This window comes from Lutra lutra, chromosome X (genome assembly GCF_902655055.1).
Source record: "Lutra lutra chromosome X, mLutLut1.2, whole genome shotgun sequence".
NCBI classification, from domain to species: Eukaryota; Metazoa; Chordata; class Mammalia; order Carnivora; family Mustelidae; genus Lutra; species Lutra lutra.
Genome location: NC_062296.1, coordinates 66,314,078 through 66,336,972, shown reverse-complemented (window position 1 = coordinate 66,336,972; position 22,895 = coordinate 66,314,078). Strand labels below are relative to the sequence as shown.

The 22,895-nt window shown below is 41.9% G+C and overlaps 1 protein-coding gene across 1 annotated transcript in view; it reads left to right on the top strand.

Annotated features, from left to right (window-relative positions):
• The window catches only part of LOC125091990 (cytochrome b-245 heavy chain), a 35,542-nt gene that overhangs the window by 4,900 nt on the left and 7,747 nt on the right, over nucleotides 1-22,895 (top strand). Inside the window, 6 exon segments of the mRNA XM_047716194.1 lie at nucleotides 7,793-7,877; nucleotides 10,635-10,780; nucleotides 12,976-13,166; nucleotides 15,907-16,036; nucleotides 18,414-18,506; nucleotides 21,337-21,590. Coding sequence (XP_047572150.1) covers nucleotides 7,793-7,877; nucleotides 10,635-10,780; nucleotides 12,976-13,166; nucleotides 15,907-16,036; nucleotides 18,414-18,506; nucleotides 21,337-21,590 — 899 coding nt within the window.

Below are 22,895 nucleotides of genomic sequence, written 5' to 3'. Positions count from 1 at the left end.
TAGAATCTACTTAATCTGTGTACTACAAAGCCAAATATGATGGGTTCCACAGAACATTAGAAATAAGGGGCTCTGGGGAATCAAAGAAGGGGGGATTAGGAATGAAGTTGGGGCAGGAAATGAAGAAAGGCTTCTTCGAAAATGTGGCATCAAATACGGGCATATAAGGATCAGACAAGCCACTAGGAGATATAAATGAGAAAGACATTTTACCTGGAGAAAATGGAATGGGCCAATGCAAAGAAAATAGTGAGGAAATTACATTCGTGAAAGCCCCATAGAAGCACGACACGTGGCTTCTCTTTGGATTTGTTTGCAGTTCCTGATCCCACCAAAGAGGGTAGCTTGGAAAAGCTAGGGATTGATGACTTGGTGAGACCCGTTCTACTGGATCATGAGTAACTACTATCCTCTGTTTTTCATCTTAATAAAATGTATGTGTTTCATATTAACCAGCTTTAAAAAATCTGTTTAGTGGAGATAATTTATAGAGGAGAGAAGTGAGCAATGTACTTTGATGGGGATGTAGGGATTGTAAAGGCCACATGTCTGAACTAAGGCTGCAGAGGACAGCTGAAACTTTCCTGGTAAACTAGGACCTCAAATGTAGAGACCTGAGAAGTTAATACTTAATTTGGCAATTGTGGACTATTTGGGGGGAAGAAAAGTGATCTAAACTCTCAATATCAAGTAGAATTTGCCTTGAACTCTGCCTTATTTTTCCTAATCTTAGTAAATTTACTAGTTGATTTAACGAATATAGGATTAGTGGGATACAATTAACAGTATTTCCCCATCTAAGAAACCACAGAGGTAAAATTCCATTCAATTTCAAGTTTTAGCAGCGAGCCACCTCTTAAGTCCAAGGCCTGGCATACTGTAGGCGCCCAATGAACATTTGCTGAATGAAGCTCATGTATTGTAGGTTTTGTTTTTAGGAAGGCACGATTCATTTTTTTGGTCTTCCCCCCTATGCCCTGTTTGAATACTTTCTATTTAGAGGAAGTAAACCCTGAGAAACAGGCAGCATTTTCACCAGGAGGGCCGGTTAGGAAATCCTTGTTACCACCCAGGCCCAAATTTCGCTGCTATTGAGCTGCCCTGCCTCGTGAAATGCACATGTTGTAATGGCCGCTTTCAGGCTTCCTGTGGCCCAGGAGGGAAGATCTTCACGAGCGTCTTCAAAGACAGGGACGAAATAAGACTGCTTTTCAAATTGCAGAGATGCTCTGCTAATATGGAGAGATCTGTATGTAAGAGAATATATTTTATAAAATTAGGAGCAAGCCACATTCTTTTAGAGACCGGGAGTGTCCCTCCTTCCGGGTTTCCCAACCTGAAGTGTGAACTTGGCAAACGAAACTTCTTTTCTGCTTGGGATTAAAATGAGTGACCATCCTGCGACCAGTGTTGGAACTCCTAATAGCGGCCCCCTACCGAGTCTTCGTAGAGCTCGCCTCATAGCAGCTGTATGTCAAGTCAGCGACACGGGGATGAAATGAGATGGCAATGTTGGAATTTAAACCTGCTCTTTGTGTCCCGAGAGCCCATTCACTTTCCTATGTGCCACCGAAACTCAAAACCGCCTTCGCGTCGTATGACGGTCTTCAAAAGTCCACCATATATGTGAATGCTGGAGCATGCTGAATAGCACAGACCAGAAATGACAAGGTTGTTGTCACTTCAAGGATTTGCCAGTAGGACGTCCCGCAGACTGCACAGTCACAGAACTTCCATTCAGTTTCTAGTGGTCTTAACCAGTTAGACTTTGCTTTATAACCCTTCTGATTATTTGAAGAAATAAAGCCCCAGTATTGGCCCACCCTGGGGAAGGTAAAGGCAAAGGCTCTCAGCCTGCTTTGTTGCATGGAATGGGGAATGATGGGGCTTAGTAATCCCTACCTTGCCATGTAGAAACTGAATTCTAATCGATTGGAGTCTCAGTCTTCAGAAAGAAAAAGGAAGGTGAGAGAGTCAGCTCTTATCTGTAACCTTATATAGTCTGACAGTCAGAGGCCGTCAGTGGGGCTCTGTATAACCACATGGTGTAGGGAAGTCTCTTGGACTTCCTGTTGCATGGGTTGGGTTTTGTTGTTGTTGTTGTTGTTTTTAGCTGAAAAGCAAGTGAGACAATGCAACTGTAAGAATGAATATAACATTCCAAAAGTATATTAATTGACTAAGCTGTCAGCTGCTGAATTGTCAGTCAACAAACATTTGTTGACTGCCAGCTGTGTGCTAGGTACTGGTGACACATGGTGAGTGAAGAGTAAAACTCAAGGAGCTTAGAGTTTTATGGAAGGGATAGAGAAGAAACATGTGACTTCAAAGCTATCAACAGTGCTATACAAGTAAACTGAGGTTCTTACTCATCACATACCCTGCTGACACCAGGTTTGGACATCACTGGCAACTTCTTTGCCTGAGTTCTATAGACTCAAGGGTGGATTTTGTAATTTCCCCCAAATTGCTTATAAACATCAAATTTAAGTGAATTCGTGGCATGTGTGGCGAGACCAGGTGTACATAAAATAGAACTTTTAAGTTTCTGTAATGGTCATGTTACAGAAACTCATGTTATATCCCATTAAATATGCACTCCTTTTTGGTTCCATTTCTCACTTGAAAAAAAAAGTATTTTTTCAGTACACCTGGGTAGCTCAGTGGGTTGAGTGTCCAACTCTTGGTTTCAGCTCAGGTCATGATCCTGGGGTCCTCAGATGGAGCCCTACACTGGGCTCACTGCTCAGCTTCTCCCTCTACCTCTGACCTCTTCCCCACTCTCCCTCTCTCACTTTCTCAAATAAATAAAATCTTTATCTTCAAAAAAATTTTTTTTCTCTGTGGTTTGAACGCAGCATAGAAATTTGCTGAGATGATGCAATAATCTCCCTTACACTTGAATGTTAGCCTAGTGAGTTCAGGCTAGGCTCTAGGTGACAGTAAAAGAGAAACTTCCCTTTAGAAGTCAATGGCAAAGGGGTAGTTCAGTGAGGAAGCCATGGGACATCATGGCAACTTGCGTAATTAGGAGGTAGCTGGCAATAATTCAGAAGTGACTGAAAAGCATAAAAATGGTATCTGTGTGATTAGGAGGAACAAACAAGCCCTGGGTGGTCACAGGCAGCAAAGCTCTTCCTTCCCACTCCACCAACCACCTGCCTTGCTCTCATTTTAGGAAATGGTGAGGAAATTGTATTTGGAAGCCCCATATAAACATGACTTGTGACTTCTCTTTGGATTTTTTTTTTCGGCAGTGGGGGGCATCCTGAGCATATCATAGAGGGCGGCTGGGAAAAACTAAGGATTTGTGCCTCAGTGAGATCCATTCCAATGACCCATTAGTAACTAATGGCCTATATTTTTTCATTTTTTAAGATGTATGTGTTTCATATCAACTAGCTTTTAAAAAATTACCTATTATGATCAGAGTATTACAAATGGACCTTTTATTTCTTAAGCATTCAATTCAATTTCTGATGGTGGCATCAGAATCTGTTGTTCCGCATTTTGGATGATCTATATCGATGATGATAAAGTAGAACTATGGAGACACTGTAGAGGCCACATTAAAACCATATTCTTTTCTTCAAATTCAGCATGCAGAAGCCAGTGTATTACCGCACCCCCACCAAAATTTCAAAACAGTTTGTCAGAAAGTAGAAAAGAAAACCATGTGGCAAGTATAGATATGTGGATAAATACATCACTACAGATTTAGAATAATCATCTTAGGTTCTAGAACAGTGAAAATGTAATTCATTTAACCAAATAATTATCAAGGGACTTAAAAAAAGATTTATTTATTTTGGAGAAAGAGAGAGAGAGGGCATGTAGAGGATGGTGGAGGGGCAGAGGGAGAGGGTGGGAGAAACTTAAGCAGACTCTGTACTGAGTGTGGAACCTGATGTGGGGCTTGATCTCATGACTCTGAGAGCAGGACCTGAGCCACACCAAGAGCCAGACATCTAACCGACTGTGCCACCCAGGTGCCCTAAGAGATATTTTTTTTGAAGCATATGATACATTGCTCTGCATATAGGAAGCTTAATTTCTAGCTGGGGAGCCAAGCCATACGAGCTGAAAAGTTAAATAATGATACCAAAAAACCCCCTCAAATATTTATTAAACACCTCTTAGTGAATCTAGGAAACAGACTTATGAGAGAAGAACTATGATAAATACATAGGTGAGGAAGTTAGAAACTGACCATATTGTAGGACTGAGATCCAACACATGTATATCTGATGGCAAGTTGGGCAGAACTTGTCCTCTGAACTTTAATTCAGTGCTCGCTTCAGCAGCACATATACTAAAATTGGAATGAACTTTAATTCAGTACTGATTTCTGATCCTACTGTTCCCATTCTCTCAGTCTTAAGACTCCAAATGTATTCCATCACTCCAATAAGGACTATATTAATTATATGTTGCTGTGTAAAAGATTGCCACAAATTCAGTGGCTTAAAACAACCACAATTTATTAGCCAACAGTTCTGTCAGTGAGAAGTGCAGCCTCCTGTGTTTGGTTGGGTTCTCTGCTCAGCATGTTACAAGGCTGAAGTCAAGGTGCCAAGTGGGCTGAATTCTCAAATGGAAACCCCGGGTAAAAATATTCCAAACTCATTCTTGTTGGCAAAATTCTGTTCCTTGCAGTTGTGGGACTGAGGTTCCTGTCTCCTTGCTGAGAGCCATTCAGGGCCTGCTCTCAGATCGTGAAAGTCTCTGTATTCCTTCCATCGGGTCTCCTCCATGTTCAAGCCAGCAATATTGCACCAAATACTTCTCATGCCTTGAATCTCTGAGTTCTTCAGTCTCTGAGTTCTGGACCCAGATTTAAAGGGCCATGTGATTGGCTCAGGCCCACGCAGATAATTTTCTCTTAAGGTCGACTTGGAACTTTCATTACCTCTGCAAATTTCCTTTTGCCATATAATGTAACAAAGTCACAGGAGTGACATCCCATCGTATTCACAGTTCAGGTCCCAGCCCCACTCAAAGGGAAGATATTATATAATGTCATTGGAGATCATCTTTGAATTCTGCCTGCTACAAGGACTCCAAGAAACTATGGAGGAACCTAGCAATTGGGAAACAGGAAAAAGATATTTCTTTAAAATTGTAAAGAATATAAAGTAGTAAGACAATGTACAGCATTTGAAATAAACAGAAAAGATGACAAGGCTATATAAAAAACCAAAGACAATTTTTCACCAACAGAAATGTGAACTAAGTGATTTCAAACAGGAAACCCTTGTTCTGAGAGCCTGAGTCATGGCCCACCTTCAGCCATGGACACTTAGTTGTAGCTGATGCTGTTGGTTTTTCAGTCATGTTCCCTCCACACTTGTGGTTCTATAGTGCATGGGCTTGCTGCCTTCTGCTAGCCCCACTCATTCTCTGCCTGAGGATTTTCTTTTGGCCCTTTCCTGGGGCAAGCCTGAAAGGCCCGGAAATCTACGCCCTGGCACCAGCCCTTGGCCTGTGACGGTTGGAAGTCGAGGGATGAATTCCTAAACTTTCTAATGCCTCGGGTTAAAAAAAAAGAAAGAAAGAAAGAAAAGAAAAAGAAAAAAGAAAAGAAAACCTCTGGAGCATTTTCTATAGCTCTCAGAATCCTCTAATCAAAGAGACCATGGTATGATATGATATATGATATGGTAGGATATATGGCAGTGGTAGCTGATCTGATAATACGCCCTTCTTTGGCTGCACTGTCTTCCCAGTGTCACTTCCCCTGACCTTATTTTCTGTGATCACCTTGCAGCTGAGTACTTAAAGTCTTGTCTTGGGTTTTTTTTAGACTTGTAAAGTAATAGTGACTATATCATTGCATCTGGTTTGGTGGAAAAGGGTGTGAACCTTAAAGACAAAGAGACTTGCATCCCAGCCAATGTAAGATTTAACTTTAATTTTTTTAATCTTAAAATGAGGACAATCATTCTTATCTCGTTGCCACTGAATGAGATAATGATTATGGGTAAACTGCCTGGCTCACAGAAAGCATTCAGTGAATCCTAATTCTTTCTTCCTTTCTCTGGAATCCTGTGTCTTCCTCCCTAGTAGTATTGCTGTGGTCCCGGGAATCTGCCCTCATGGTGCCATGTTCTCTGTAGATGTAGCTAACTGAGAGATAGTGGAGTAAGCACAATTTCCCACACATTACCTTTTTTTTCTATAAAAATTACATTTTTATACAAATTTTAATAAAATTTTATAATTAAAATTTTATAAAATTATAAAATTTATAAAATTAAATTTTTATTTTAAAAATTTATTAAAAATTACATTTTTTTCTATAAAATCAGAACATTTTATTAAAAATAACTAAGCCACCAGGCCCAGGGTGGCTCAGTTGGTTAAGTGTCTGACTTCTGATTTCAACCCAGGTCTCCATCTCAGGTTCATGAGTTCAAGCCCCGTAGTGGGCTTCATGCTGGCCATGGAGCCTACTTAAAAAAAATAATAAGTCAAATATTAAACAACTCTAGATTAAATTTAATATTTTTAGAACCCGATATACTTAGATTACTTATACTAAGTACTTATACTAAGATTTTTTTTTCTTTTGTTTTGCACTTGGCTCTCCTTAACAATTCTCTGTATCTCTATGGCAGTACATTTAGACTTGGAAACAAAGCAGCCAAAGCAAGCATTTGACCAGTTTTCAGGAGGACAAAGTTTGGATTCAATCATAAGGCAGAGTTTGTTTTTTTCTACTTTGGGCATTGAACTGAATCAAGATTCAAATCCACATCCTCTAACACGTATCAGAAGGACAGTCACACTTGAGAACTGACCAAAATAGTATTTTTAGTGTCAAGGTAATCATACAAGGTATGAAATATCAGAATATTGATACTCTGGCATCTGATAGATTTAAATCCCAACTCTGCCACTTATTAACTATGTGACCTAAGGCTACCTCCCCACAGGTTTTTCCCTAACCTGTTATACAGTAATAATAATGGTTCCTCCCTGCTAGGACTGATGCAAAAATGAAGAGTCAGAATGCACATAAAACATTTAAAACAGCTCCTTGCACAAGCTCTTTGTAAATACTACCTATCGTTCTTTTTGCTATTAATATTTGGTTAATGATATCTCCTTGTGATGTTGTCTCTGTCAACAGAGGTGAGTGGGTATTTTTTTCCCTCCCACAGTGTATGTCTTCGAAGGGTGTTGTTCTAAAACTATTCACTTATTCTAGAGCTGTTCACTAGTCTGTGTCCCCCTTAGACTTTCAGGGTCATGTGAAATGCATACACCTCTCCTATGATGCCGCCGGTATTCCAGGGAGAGCTAACTCTTGAATCTCTCTCCTAACTAACACTTAACTTACTGGTTGACACCTTCACAAGGATGAGCCTTTGCTACCTGCCAGTGAGGAACTGTGGGGGAGCTCACAAACATCTGGGGTGGGAAAAGTGATGGAGAAGACACAGAGACAGAGAGTTCTTCCTTCAGGTCCAGGTAAAATATGCAGAGACTGGTTGTAGGGACCTAACACTTATTGTTCAACGAACTTCTCCAGGCTTCTGGGGCTGAGCTGGTTGTGCTTGTGTGTGGTTGCTCAGGAACCTGTCAGGTAGGCTACTCACTGGCTGGTTGACCTTGGGAAGATGACTATAAGTATCTGAGCCTCTGTTTTCTCATCTATCAAAGGCGTAGAATGACAGTGTTTTCAGGGTGGTTATGACAATTAAGTGAGATGATCTGTATCTACTATCTGGCACACAGAAAACCTTCTTGATAACAATTACTGTTTTGTTCTTTTCCCCTTAATCCAAAGTGCTGTTCCACAAGAATTCGAAGACAACTGGACAGGAACCTCACTTTCCATAAAATGGTGGCGTGGATGATTGCACTTCACACTGGTGAGCTGATTAAGATATGTGAGATTGCAAAGAAAACTTGAAACCAGACAGTTCCCTCTTCTCCTAGATAACTTTTATTTTAGAAGAGGTCAGCCTTTTTAGGTAGATCAGGTGATGATTGGTGATGTTGTATTTTTTTTTTAATTTTTTAACTGAAGTATACTTAACATACAGCATCCTGTTTGTTTCGGGTGTATGACATAGTGATTTGACAATGACATATGTTATAAAATGCTCACCACGATACACAGAGTTATTGTCTGCCACCACACAAAATTAGTACACTATTATTGACTACATTCCCTGTGCTGTACTTTACCCCCCTGTGAGTTATTTGTTTTATAACTGGAAGTTTATATCTCTTAATCTTCTTCACCTATTTTGCCCATCCCCTCACTCCCAACCCCTCTGGCAACCACCTGTTTGCTGTCTGTATTTATAAGTCTGTTTCTGGTTCATTTGGTTTGGTTGGTTTGGTTTTTAGATTCTACATATAAGTGAAACCATACGGTATTTGTCTTTCTTTGTCTGATTTATTTCACATAGCATAATACCCTCTAGGTCCACCCATGTTGTTGCAAATGGCAAGGTTTTCATTCCTTTTTATGGCTGAGTAGAATATATATATATATATATATATATATATATATATATATAATACCACTTCTTCTTTATCCATTCACCTATAGATGGACACTTAGGTTGCTTCCATATCTTGGCTATTGTAAATAATGCTGCTATAAACATGAGGGTGCATATATCTTTTTTTTCATTTTCTTTGGGTATAATTACTGGATTATATGGTATTTCTTTTTTTTAGTTTTTTTGAGGCAACTCTGTAGTGTTTTCCATGGTGGCTGCACCAATTTACATTCCCACCAAGATATGTTGTACTTTTGAATGAATTCTGTTAAAAAATATTCACCACTCTTTCTTCCATTGCCATATTAGGATTTATTCCTTCAACTCTTTTTTTAAAGGATTTTATTTATTTATTTGACACAGAGAGAGAAAGAGAGAACAAGAAGGGGGAGCAGCAGAGAGAGAGGGAGAAGCAGGCTCCCCGCAGAGCAGGAGCCTGTTATGGAACTCAATCCCAGGACCCCGGGATCATGACCTGAGCCAAAGGTCACACTTAACCGACTGAGCCACCCAGGCACCCTATTCTTTCAAGTCTTAAAAATTTTTTATCTTGGGGTCTTCTGACAAAATCCCAGTGTCCTCACCCTTCCCCATGCTTTTTAATATAAAAAGAAGTCCAGAACTGAGAGCTTTTATTTATCCATTAACAAAAATACTAGGGTTGAACATGTAGATTTGCGGATTCCTTGCACTAACCCTATGGGACCACAACCCATAAGCTGAGAAGATATCTTATCTTAAGGGTAAGATAGCCCTTATCAGCCAAGAGTCTCCTTTATTATTATTGTTATTATATATCTACTAGGTATACATATGTATGTATGTATTCTTTATTATGTGTTATTATAATTACTAAAGTGGCAGTGTTGGCAGAAGGGATGTATTTGGGACCCTAATCAGATCTTCACTAATTCACTTAACAAATAAGTGATGTGCTGGGCAATTGGCAGTGATGAACAAAAGAGACTTTTACTCTGCCGTTAAAGAGTTTCCCCATAATTTGAGTAAAATAGGTTTACATTGCAAGTGTTTACCTGGGTTTCTCTTCTATTAGTAGATCATGCAGGCTTTCTGAGCTGTGGTGAATAAGATGGTTCAAAAGCAAAATGCAGGGACGCCTGGGTGGCTCAGTTGGTTAAGCAGCTGCCTTCGGCTCAGGTCATGATCCCAGCATCCTGGGATCGAGTCCCACATCGGGCTCCTTGTTCTGTGGGGAGCCTGCTTCTCCCTCTGCCTCTGTCTGCCACTCTGTCTGCCTGTGCTCGCTCTCTCTCTCTCTCTGACAAATAAATAAAATCTTTAAAAAAAAAAAAAAGCAAAATGCATGATAAAATCTTATTAGAAAGCAACATAGCGTAATGGCGAGGAGCAAAAATTTGAGTACCAGATTGCTCAGATTAGATTCTTAATTCTGCTGCTTCCTAGCTTGGTGATCTTGGGCGGGATATTAAAGCAATCTATGCTCCGGTTTCCTCATCTGTAAGATGAGATGGTACTAACAGTACCTACATCATTGCCTCCACATAAGGATTAAATAATTATAAAGCACTTATAACAGTTCTTGGCACCCAGGAAGTTGTACGTAAGTGCTTGTTAAGTAAGGAATGCAATTTTCAAGAAGATATTCGCTCTTGTGGCCATTGGTTTATATCAGTTCAATAGAATGTTATTGTCTCTCTGGAGTAATGTCAGAATCAGGTGAATGGGCCAGCCAAAGGCATACATTGCACGAGAGTCTTCTTGTTTGAGCATAAACATATCAGGGGGAGAGAGACAATGAGAGCACACCTAAATATCCTCAGAGACCACGGTTATTTTGTAGAATCTCAGAATTTGATTGGATCTTTAGGATAGTGTCATTTAACATCTTCATTTTACAAATGAGGAAACCAAGACCAGAGAGGTCAAGTGATTTGCGTATGATCACACAACTAGAGAATAGCTTATCCACTAGAGTTCTAGTCTTGCCTGTCTGGCCTGGAGACCCAGTTCTTGTTTCTAAGTGTCCTGGGCCATCCCTGTGTCTCCCTGTATCTTATCATAGTCAAGGGCTATAGCCAAAAACCCAGCTTACATGAAAATTGACTGCACCCTTCTCTTCTCTGTCCTCTTCAGCGATTCATACCATTGCCCATCTGTTTAATGTGGAGTGGTGTGTGAATGCCCGAGTCAACAAATCTGATAGCTATTCAATAGCACTCTCTAGACTTGGAGATAAACCTGGTGAAACTTACCTCAATTTTGCTCGAGAGGAAATCCCGGTAAGTCTATTTCTGGATTCAGACTAGGCCGTTAAAACTGAGGACTAGATTTCAATGAGTGAAGAACTCTACTTGGGCAGAGCACCAACAATGATAAAAGTTGACCATCAGTGGGCAAAGTTTGTAGTTTCTAAGAATGTGGGTACAGAGAAAATGTCTTCCCCACTCCTGATCCCATGTGTAGAGGGTCTCTAGATGCTTTCCAGTTCCTTATGCTCACCTGTAGAATCTGGAGTAACTCAGGCTCACCCATGACAAAGAAAAACAAGAACACATATCTAGTCAAACAAAGTTGAGTTTATTACTTACTGCAGCAAAAGAGGCCTCACACCATGAGAAAGTCTGGGACATTCTAGGAAGGTGCTCATTGAGGTTTTTATAGGACATGGACTTCCGTCAGGTGGTTTTGGCAGGGTTTAAGGAAGCAAGGATTTGCTCTGCATCAGGTATGGTCAGGAACTGGGGGTCTTTCTAGGATTGGGTATCTTAGCAGCAATCACTTGTGTTGTTGTCTTGGCTCTGACAAAGTTCCGGAGTGGTCTTATTTTTGTCCCACTCCCTCACAGTCACACACTGACCTGGTCTGATGTGGGTGTTCTATGAGATTCTTTATGTGAATTAGGGAACACTCTGGCCTCGGGGTTCATACCAGGCTAGCCACCAGCTGACAGCCAAAAGAGGTGCTTTTCTTCCTTCTTGCCTACAACATCTGAGGGGTGGCCTATGTCTGCTGATTATCGTCCCATGGGAAGCACAGTGAACTGGGAGTAACTCCAAGGTCTTCCAGGCAAAGCTATTTGAGGTATCCACAGCAAGGACTGCTTCCCTTCCGGTGGTTGTTAGAGTTTCCTACACTCAGACGGAGAAGCTCTGAGTCATCTTCATGTGCCCAATGGCTTGGGAAGATGGCCAAGTCACATAATTATACACTGAATTCCAAACATGTTTCCTTGTGTTTAGAAAAGATGAGGAAAAAATGTCCCTTAATGTTGCAGAAATAATTCTCCTCAGACCAAGATGGAAACAACTTGCCTAAGAGAAAAAGAAATTCCTTTTCTATAACTTCTGGGATAATTTTTCTTTCATATTGTTCATTGTACAGTGATATAGAAGGAAGGCAACACGAGCATACTAGGTGAGCTGACGCTGTCATGCTCTGCCTGGATCTCTTTGGACCACTTGTACTATGTCTGTGCTCCCCCTACCTTTCCATGTGTTTTCACTTCCAATTGCTGATACCTGCCTTTCTTCCTCAGAGGACCACCCTGGGGCTACGGAAGTTCCTTGGCCCACAAGCTCAGAGATCTGGAATGGCCTGGATGGCTACCTCTTTGTGGGCAGCCATTAGCCAATACCTGTGGGGTGCAGGCCATGAAAGGCCAGCTTCCTTGCCTTGAGTCAGGATGAACTTTGAATCTACTTTCACTAAAGACTTGGCCTGAGCTCACCCTCTTGTTTGACTTCTTCCTCTTTCCTGTCCTGTTGCCCATCTTCTTACCAGTGTCTTTTGGAGCACACCTTTTTTTTTTTTTTAAGATTTTATTTATTTATTTGACAGACAGAGATCACAAGTAGGCAGAGAGGCAGGCAGAGAGAGAGGAGGAAGCAGGCTCCCCACTGAGCAGAGAGCCCGATGCGGGGCTTGATCCCAGGACCCTGAGATCATGACCTGAGCTGAAGGCAGAGACTTTAACTCACTGAGCCACCCAGGCGCCCTGGAGCACACCTTTTTAAAATCACTTACTCATGAATCCTCATCTCAAGGTCTGTCTACTTCAGGGGAACCCAGCCTAAGATGGGGGGCATGTCCAGAATACATTTGCCCACTAAGCACTGTGGCCCTTTCCAAACCAAAGGGAGAAAGAGCCTCAGACTCTTTTAGGACATCTTACAGTTGGCTCCCTTAGAACTATTTGTTCAATACTCCCTTAGAACTATTTCAGCCTATCAGTTAGTACTTCTATGACACCTTGACCACATAAGATGGTTTTAAATTGAGAAATATCTATTCCAAATCTATTTCACTCTGTGAAGGATGGTTAGGAGTATTGAAAGGGAGGAATGAAAATACCTATTGGCCTATACACCAGACACTTTATAAATAGGTAGTCTTGTATTTGAGAGCCTTTGGATAATATGTGTGTGTGTGTGTGTGTGTGTGTGTGTGTGTGTGTGTGTGTGTATGTATTTTGCAGAATCCTGAGGGAGGCCTGTATGTGGCTGTGACCCGCGTAGCCGGCATCACTGGTATCGTGATCACCCTGTGCCTCATACTAATTATCACCTCCTCTGCCAAAACCATCCGGAGGTCTTACTTTGAAGTGTTTTGGTACACGCACCATCTTTTTGTGATCTTCTTCATTGGCCTCGCCATCCATGGAGCTGAGTGAGTGTTTAAATCCTTTAGTTTCTAGGTGTGATGCTGTCAGAGGCACCGTGACCTAGTCTGTGTGTGGCGAGTCTGTCTGCTGAGGGAATATGAGGGGACACCAGAGGTCAGTTGGACAGAGACCACTCAGCAGCATTTCAGTTTCTTGCACCCGATGAATAGCTATTATTTCTGTGGTAATTTAACAATAGCTATTATTAAGGCAGTTCATTCTAACAAGCTTGAAAAATGCACCAATGTTTGAGTACCTCTGCAAGGGTGTGAAACACGTTAAGGGTGCTGGAGGGGCCTTGGATGTCTGCAGTGATATTCTTATGGCTCAATCTCTACTAAATTAGACAAACTCCCAAACTAGAGGGGCACCTGATTAACCAGGTGACAGGGTTTGCTGTAGTTCAGTGAGCTTCGATTCAAGCTGGACATGTATTGATTACTTACGGTGCATGAGGACTGCTCTCTGGCATGGTGGGCAATACTAGAAGGAAACATACACGGTTATTGCCTTCCAGCATTCTAACACAATAAAGGTAAGAGCTCACTTCTATCGGGCACTCATTCTAGAGATACACTCACATCCCCATGTCCTGGGGGACTGGGGCCCAGGTGGTCTCAGGCCAGTGGTGACAAATATCCTCATAGAGAGTCACAGTGCCTGCACGTGTGGTTGGCACAGTAGGTCTTATGGGGAATCCCATTTTATACCGGGTTTCCTTTTTATGCTGTTTCACAGCAGCTGATTCTCCCACCTGCACACAAAAGCAGGCCTGGGGAAGTCCCCTGGTGGGTTTGGGGCTCCACGTAACTAAGCATCAGGACAGCACATGCTCAAGGCTCAGTGACTCTCCTGGGAGCCAAGTTGGCCTGGAGGTGCCTAAGACCTAAGTGTGAAAAGGGAAAGGGTGGGAAGAAGCAGCATTGGGCAATTACTCATATGCATTCTTGACCGACTTGCTGACTCTGACCCCTGATCAACCCTTTGTAAGCTCTGAAAAATCTGTGTAGACAAAGAACTCTGGTCTCTCTTAAAGCAAATGAGTATCTTTAAATGGGATTTGGTCATAACCCAGCTGTTTCAGAGAATCCAGACACAAAAAAATGAGTCTCTTCCCCTCCCTAGCTTAGTAATCCCCCCACTTTATGTCTGTATAGTTTCACAACGACGCATTTTCCTTTGGAGCAGGCGAGGATGTGAATTTGCCCCACTCGGCATCTGAAGAGAATCTGCCACCTACACTGGCTGGCTGGCTGCTCACAGTCTCATGGCCAAGGCAGCAGCTGAACTGGGATTAAAATCCAGGTTTTCTGACTTCTGGTCCTGGCACAGAGAAGAGGGGAGAATCCAATTTGTTTTCTCTCACTTACTCCCCATGTGAACTTGGCCCTCAGGAATTTTGACAATTATCATTTGTGGGACTCTTACTTTGTGCTGGCATATTTTACACAACAGGTCAATTGATTACTAAAATACATGTTTAGTTAGGTATTACTAGACCGATTTTACAACTGAAGAAACTGAGGCACAGAAGAAGTTAAATAACTTGCCCAAGGCCACCAAACTATCAAGGAGTGGACCTGGGATTTGAAACCAAGGCTGTCTGACGGGCCCAAAGTTGTTTTCTCCAAATCATTCTGCTTTTCTGTTACAATTCACTTTCTGTTACCAGTTTTTCTAAGCCTTGGCGTTCTCGTATGTCAAGTGGGGGTGCCAGTACTTACCATTCAGGCTTGTTATGGGGGTACAGCTGAGATAATTTGTGTAGAGTAACTTTCCTCTGGCCTGGCACATAATAGATGCTCAGTACATGGTAACTCTCGGCCTCGAGGCCCAGGGTAGAAAAGGATGGTTGACAGCCTTGGATTAAAACATTCACAGAATATACCACATGGCACACCACATTTTAGGTCCCCCATACAGCTACTACAAAGGGGGCCTTCTGTGTCTCTTAGTATATTTTCTGAAGACCCTGCCATTTACGTTCCTTGAGGTCAGGAACATGACTCACCTGACTTTGCATCTGCTTTCCTCTGGTCCCACTAAACCCATATTGTCTTGTGTGTTAGCAGTTGCTCAGCTGAAATCTATGGAATGGAAATGACCAGGCTCTTAGTGCCTCCAAGGACGCACCATTAGTGTCGATATCTGTGAGAATGTCTGAGTCTCTGCAAAGTCTCCTTAAATTGATTTCAGTTTCATTGAGACAGTTTCGGAACATCAGATGAAGTGCTTGGATTAAGCCTCAGAGCTACTGTGTGTGATGGTCAACCACACAGGGGCGCCTGTCCGTGGCATGTAAAATTCCCCTGTGCTTTGCTGGCCAAGCTCTTTGCTTCTAGGACTGTCCTCACAGAGGGGACATCTCTTTGTAATTCCCGCAAAGGCACTGTATGGGCGAGTACTTGCTCTGTTAGATTTACAATTTTCCTGTTTTGGTCTGTTTGTTTGTAAATGGAAATAATACTTGAAACAGAAGCACAAATGCTCCCTTTAAGAAAACAAGTATCGATGATTCAAAACTTACGTATTCTTTGTGCCATTGTACTAATGTTTTTTCTATTGCTGAAGAAGACATATTTTCTTTCCCTTCCTCGAATCTACTCAGAAGGGTCAATGAGATATTACTGTTAAGTAGGAAGTACAGGATCCATTCTAGAATACTTCAAATATGCCCAGATTCTCAAAAAACGAAGAACTTAGTTTCTTGCTACTAAATGGTCTGAACTTACATTTCCTCCCCAGGCGAATTGTTCGCCAGCAAACCCAAGAGAGTTTAGACAAAGACAACCCTGAAAAGTGTGACAAAGACCCCTCAGAATGGGGAAAACCAGGAAAATGTGCAATCCCACAGTTCGCTGGGAACCCTCCTATGGTATGTATAGTTCATTGTTACAATTATAATTTCTTTACCAATAATCTTCCAACTGTGTATCAGAAATATGTACAAATGTCATAGAGCTGTCTGTTACGAATGTGACGGAACTGTTAGAATGTTATAAGTATCTACTTTTTTTCTCCTATACTTATTGTCTAGAATTATTTCTTGAAAGGTAAGGATTGCATTGGTCTATTACGAACAACCTGATATAAAACTTGGAAAAGCATTGTTTTTGGAAGTGCTGTTGGGGGTTCAAGAAATTCCATCTCTTCTCTTCTGGATGTGAGGGCCACAGTAATACTAGTTAATGATTTCCAGAGGGATTCCATCTGAGCTGAGTTGGATAGCTCAGATAATCACTCATAAGGAGCTTAGGGCCTTTTCAGATACCACGAAGTAAGACTTTCTGTACAGCTTTCAAAGCTGGGAAGGAAACTGATGAAGTAACACATAGGGCTGCCTTTAAGTATCAGGGGGCCATGTCTGCACCACATAAAGGACACTGGACAGCCAGGTTTATACCAACACAAGAGTATGGCAAGGATGACCAAGGGAAAACATGGTAGAATATTCACTTTCCGCTGGGCGCTCCTGTTGCGTGCTCTGCAAAGTTTTATGTATTCTCAATATCTTCTCTCCGTTGAGAAGTGGGCCCTGTGTTCTTCATTTATTTTCCTCCATTGACAAGCAGTGTACTTTATTGGTTACCATGCCAACCACTGGTATAAAGCTAGGCAAAAATCAACGTTGGTACAGGGCTTCCGAACAGGATTATTCTTTTTTTTTTTTTTTTTTTAAGCACAGTATAATGTAAAGGCAAAAGTCCTACCCCATTTTCTCCTTTCTTTTTTCCTACTCTCTTAACATAGGAATTTTCTTCTTCTAAGACACAGTCTGCTGTCCAGGGACTTAATATCTTTAAGCATCCTTGCTCATTAGTGAAAGCAATCAGATGTATCAACAAACTGCCCCCGGTACATGCACACATCGATGGAAAGGGTAGAAAAGGAACTGTATTGCAGGTCCTCTTATGGGTTAAGGGAAGGCACACTTCCTTGAAGACAACTGGAATCAGGGCACTTAACAGGCTTCTACCTCAAAGGAACTTCTGGGTTTCTGCGAGTAGAGGCGATGTCCAACACCTCATTCCATTCGATGGAGCACCACTGCAGTGCCCAGGAAATAGATGGGTGGTGCCAGGCTCTTTTGAAAACCTGTGCCATGAAAACTATTCAGCAGAATATATCTGACTTTCAGGGCAGATAGTCTTTAATTTTGGTGGGAGGTGGGGACATTCAGGTGCTCTCAACTTCCAATCTAAAGTTACCTCAAAACATATAATAGAAAGATCATAAGTGAGACTGTAGGAAGCCCTTTGTGATTTCTTTTTCTTGGAATCCATTCTGAAATGCCATCTTTTATTTTTATTTTTTTTAAGATTTTATTTATTTATTTGACAGAGAGAGATCACAAGTAGACAGAGAGGCAGGCAGAGAGAGAGGGAGGGAAGCAGGCTCCCTGCTGAGCAGAGAGCCCGATGCGGGACTCGATCCCAGGACCCTGAGATCATGACCTGAGCCGAAGGCAGCGGCTCAAACCACTGAGCCACCCAGGCGCCCCAGAAATGCCATCTTTTAAATGATATCGCCTCCTAAAGCTCTTTACTACTTTAGGTATTAAACTGGGAACCTAACTGATGGAGTCCCAGGATGGATCTGTTTACCCTAAAGGTTTTCATATAGCCAGTAATACTACAGGGTAATTCCAGTGTGGTGAAGCATTGAAGATTCTGACAAAAGAAGAATCTAAAGAAATCTGAAAATCTTTGGCCTTGTCCCTGTTCAGCAGGTGCATTGCATAGCTCCCAGAACTCACGAGGATGTTGGAGAAACAGCTAAATTCTTGCATGAAATTTCTTATCTTGCAAAAGATTAAGCTTTGACTACACGGTTGAGAGAAAGCAACTACAATGTTGCATTAAAAAATATGGTGTTGTTGAAATGCTATCCTTAAGAGAAATGTTAATTCTGAAACTAATCTTGTTCTGCTGTAGGGTTACTGCAACAGCTGTTGCAACACCAGGAGGAAATCCCATTCTTGTGGGCAGTTCCTCTTGGGAAAGTTTTATACTGTAGATAAAGTTCCCCAATGTGGCCAAGGACAATGCTCATTTCTATTGGCTTAAGATTTTATTTTAACTTTCGATATTTTTCGTGCATTCTGTTGTATAAGAAATTTACCTATCGGATATCAGATATTTAAACAAGCTTACAAAGATTAACTTGACTTTGGAAATGTTTCATTCCCATTAATCTTTTATTAGTTCTTACCCCCTAATACATACCATTTTCATCTTTTGCTCTGATTACAGACGTGGAAATGGATAGTGGGTCCCATGTTTCTGTATCTCTGTGAGAGGCTGGTACGGTTTTGGCGATCTCAACAGAAGGTGGTCATCACCAAGGTATTGTCTGCTTTAAGAATAACTAATTGTATCTAACTATATCATGGACAAATCTACCCAAGTTGTCTGTACCATTGATCAGAGCTGTCTTTCACTTGGTTTCTTTTTTTATTTTATTTTATTTATTTATTTGACAGAGAGAGATCACAAGTAGATGGAGAAGCAGGCAGAGAGAGAGAGAGAGGGAAGCAGGCTCCCTGCTGAGCAGAGAGCCCAACTCTATCCCAGGACCCTGAGATCATGACCTGAGCCGAAGGCAGTGGCTTAACCCACTGAGCTACCCAGGCGCCCCGGTTTCTTTTGATTAAATGTAGAGCAGAGAGAAGAGCTATGGTTGAACTCAGTTGGTGTACTTAGCTTGATGATGGTTGAACCTTTTAACCGGGGGAAGTACAAATTAACATTTTCTGTTGAAAAATAAAGCCGACTGTTTTGTGTGCATGAATAAATCTCTCTCTTCCTCTCTCTCTCAGCGTGTGTGTGTGTGTGTGTGTGTGTGTGTGTGCGTGCGCATGCGCACACGTACATGTGGGTGTGGGTGTGTATGTAGAGAGAGAGAGAGAGAGGAGGAGCATCCAGTGGCATCCAGTGATGACGTGAGCAGGTAAGAGTGAAGAAGCAAAACACGTGAGTTCAAAAGGGTACACACTGAGCCTTAAAACACTCAGACGCCAAAAGAACCAGGGAGCCAAGGGCAGGTCTGATTGAGGTGGAGGTAGTTTTCTTGGTCTCCCTTTACCTCCTTTCCTGTACCGTGAATGTCGTCACAGAATATCATGCATTTTGTTTCTCTGCTGCTTCTCATTACTAACTAAATAAATATCCGACTCAATAAATAGAAATACAAACTCCTGGTTATAGTTTCAGGAAACAAGAGACAAAACCAGTTTCATCCAATAAAATTGAATTCAACTCAATACAGTTCAAAAAGTGTTTACTAAAAGCCTAGTATGGGTTATTCTTGCAAAACACATGAATTCTCCCTACCCTCCCTAGCTTTTCTTTCTTGGCATCTGTGCAAGGCCAGAGTAAAGTTAGTCCAGCTGGTACTGGAAATCATGAAATATAGGAAGCTATAGCAGTTCTCCTTTTATGATACTTATACTGTATGAAAAGAAAAAGCCCACAGAAGAGCAAAAAAAGGCTGCCACAAAATTTCCCTTACTAGGCTAGACCCGACTAAGCAGGCAAGTATTTCCCTCGAGCATATTTTAAAAACGAATCTGTTTTCCTGTGGAGAAAATAGAAACTCGTTTTCTTCTCATAAAAACAGATATTCATTTTCTTCTCAAAAAAAAAAAAAAGTAAAAAACAACTAAGAAACAAGGTGTCAGTTCTGCTAGTGTGTTTTATTTCGTTTAATCCCAGTTTCACCTGGGGCAGCCAAAAGAATGTTCTCACCATACAAAATTGCAACATGGTAAACATCATTTTCAAAATAATTTTTGTCGTTTTTTATTTTTTGGCTTCAAATGAAGCTTTAAGATTCTTTATTTCGGTGATGAAAGGATGTTGGGTACTGCTTAATCATTTAAGATGGAGTGAAACCACAAGTTTTGGAAATGCTTGGCAATATTTATTGAAAGGATTTCCTGTCTTACCCCTCCTCACTCATAGAAAGAAAAGCTTGGCACCCTCAGTCAACACTTAGGGAGCTGCAATTTTGTTTCTATTGATTTTTCTTTGCCTTGATGCCCCTTGGTTTGTTTTTTAGTTGTACATAGAAAGTCCTCGGTATCTCAGAAATTGTCCCAGAAACGATGTATTGCTCTCTGTATTGTAATGACAGCTTTTCATTGGACTGCTTTTTTTTTTTTTTTTAATTATTTACCACCTCACCAGCAGATGGGTGTTTGGACTGTTTCCAATTGTTTGCTGTTACAAACAAAGCTGTCATGAACCCTTGTACACATGGAGAATGAGGATGGCAATGGGTGGGTGGGAGCGGACTTTGGGATAGACCGATGATGTACTTCCCAGATAGGTAGAAATGTAAACACAATGCATACAATCAGGCAGGTTCAAGGTATGACTCAGGACAAAGACGAGTACATTTGGCTGGGTTTGGGGGATGTTGCTATATTGCCAGCCAATAGGGTCCCCTTCTTCTATCCAGCTGCCAAGGCTCTCGATCATCCCCTGGGGAGACAGGAAGGCTGAGCAGGCAGCCATCTCTTCTTCCTGTTTATAGCACGTGCCTTGACTTTTTGGAGAAAAAATATCACAGTAGGCTGATATCTTAGGCCGGACTCCCTGGCAAAGACTTGGAGACAGAGAGTTGCAGACACAGTGTTGATGGAGGCATGTTCTGAGGAGATGAGCCTGTAAAAGGAAAGATGGCCAGGCTTGGGGAGGAAATGAATGGCCCTCAGTCGGTTGCAGCTGCGGCCTCAGTGGATCCTCCAGGGAGTGGGTTGGGAAAATGTCTGGGAGTTGGCAGGCCATGGGCTCCAGCTGAGGACAAACCAGGAGAGGTGAGATGCATGCACTCGAGGAAATGCCTCTTTGGGCTTGCAGAGGGGATGTGTGGGAGCATCTTAGCTCAGCCTTTTGTCCATATGGACACTGAAAAGACAAGTATTTGGGGGAAATTGTAGTTTCCAGAGACATTTTTTTTAAGATTTTATTTATTTATTTGACAGAGAGAGATCACAAGTAGGCAGAGAGGCAGGCAGAGAGAGAGAGAGAGGAGGAAGCAGGCTTCCTGCTGAGCAGAGAGCCTGATTCGGGGCTCAATCCCAGGACCCTGAGACCATGACCTGAGCCAAAGGCAGAGGCTTAACCCACTGAGCCACCCAGGTGCCCCCCAGAGACATGTTTTGTTTTGTAGGTGGTCACTCACCCTTTCAAAACCATCGAGCTACAGATGAAGAAGAAGGGATTCAAGATGGAGGTGGGACAATACATTTTTGTCAAGTGCCCCAAGGTGTCCAGGCTGGAGTGGCACCCTTTCACACTGACCTCCGCCCCTGAGGAAGACTTCTTCAGCATCCATATTCGGATCGTTGGGGACTGGACGGAAGGACTTTTCAATGCTTGTGGCTGTGATAAGCAGGAGTTTCAGGATGCTTGGAAACTACCTAAGTAAGTGCAAAGAGCATATTTACAGAAGTGTACAAGTTCACAAAAACTGTCCCCCAATAGCTCCCTTTTTCCCATCTCTCACTACACTGTCTCCTGGGCGTGAGCAAACACACAAGTTCTACAAATATAGGTAGCTATGTCAGTGTTCCCCATTTTATGTGTGTGGTGTGTTTAAGCATATACTTAGAAGTCTTGTGTGAAATAGAAAATACTTGAATCAAATATTAGTAATGAGTGTTCCCAAATTCCTTTAAATATATAAGGGTCAAGGCCAAGGTATATTAACTTTTCTAACAAACGAAGTTATAGTGTATCAAAGATATTCTTTTTTAAAATTTTTTTAAGATTTTATTTATTTATTTGACAGAGAGAGATCACAAGTAGGCAGAGAGGCAGGCAGAGGGAGAGGAAGGGAAGCAGGCTCCCTGCTGAGCAGAGAGCCCGATGCGGGACTCGATCCCAGGACCCTGAGATCATGACCTGAGCCGAAGGCAGCAGCTTAACCCACTGAGCCACCCAGGTGCCCCTTCTTTTTTTTTTTTTAAAGATAGAGGGAACACATCTCATCAGGATATGTTTGTTTTATTTATTTTTAAAATTTTTATTTTAGTTATTTGATAGAGAGAGTGCACAAGCAGGCAGAGTAGCAGGCAGAGTGAGAGGGAGAAGCAGGCTCCCCGATGAGCAAGGAGCCCGACATGGGGCTTGATCCTAGGAACCTGAGATGATGATCTGAGCTGAAGGCAGTTGCTTAACCAACTGAGCCACCCAGATGCCCCATCAAGGATATTCTTAAAATTTAATTGACCTATGTTATTTGAGGGTAAATGCCATATATTATCCACTTTGCCCCCTTCTTCCCATGTGCCTGAGATGGTGCCGGGCCCTTAGTAGATGCTCAAGAAAATCTTGTTGCTTGACTCAATGAATAGACAAATGAAAAGTGAAGATATTAAATTCACAAGATGCTATGACAGAAAATTTGCACTTTACTTCAGCGTGCAATGTAAGCAGGAATTTCAACTGTGGAATGCCCTGGCAAGAGGTACAGGTGTGTGTGTATGTGTGTGTGGGGGGGTGGTAGGTGAAAGGGTGGAGAGATAAAAAAAAATGCCCCTGAGAGTTACCAAATGTTTTCAGTTAGCTAAAACTTCCTCTTCTTACTTCGAATCACAATGTTGACACCAAGTTGAAAGCCATTTCATAGAAGAGTGTGCCCTGTAGATACATTGTCCCAGTTTGGTGTGACATAAGCTGTGCCCCATCCTACTCTGCAGTGCGAGGTGACCCTCTAACCATCTCCTC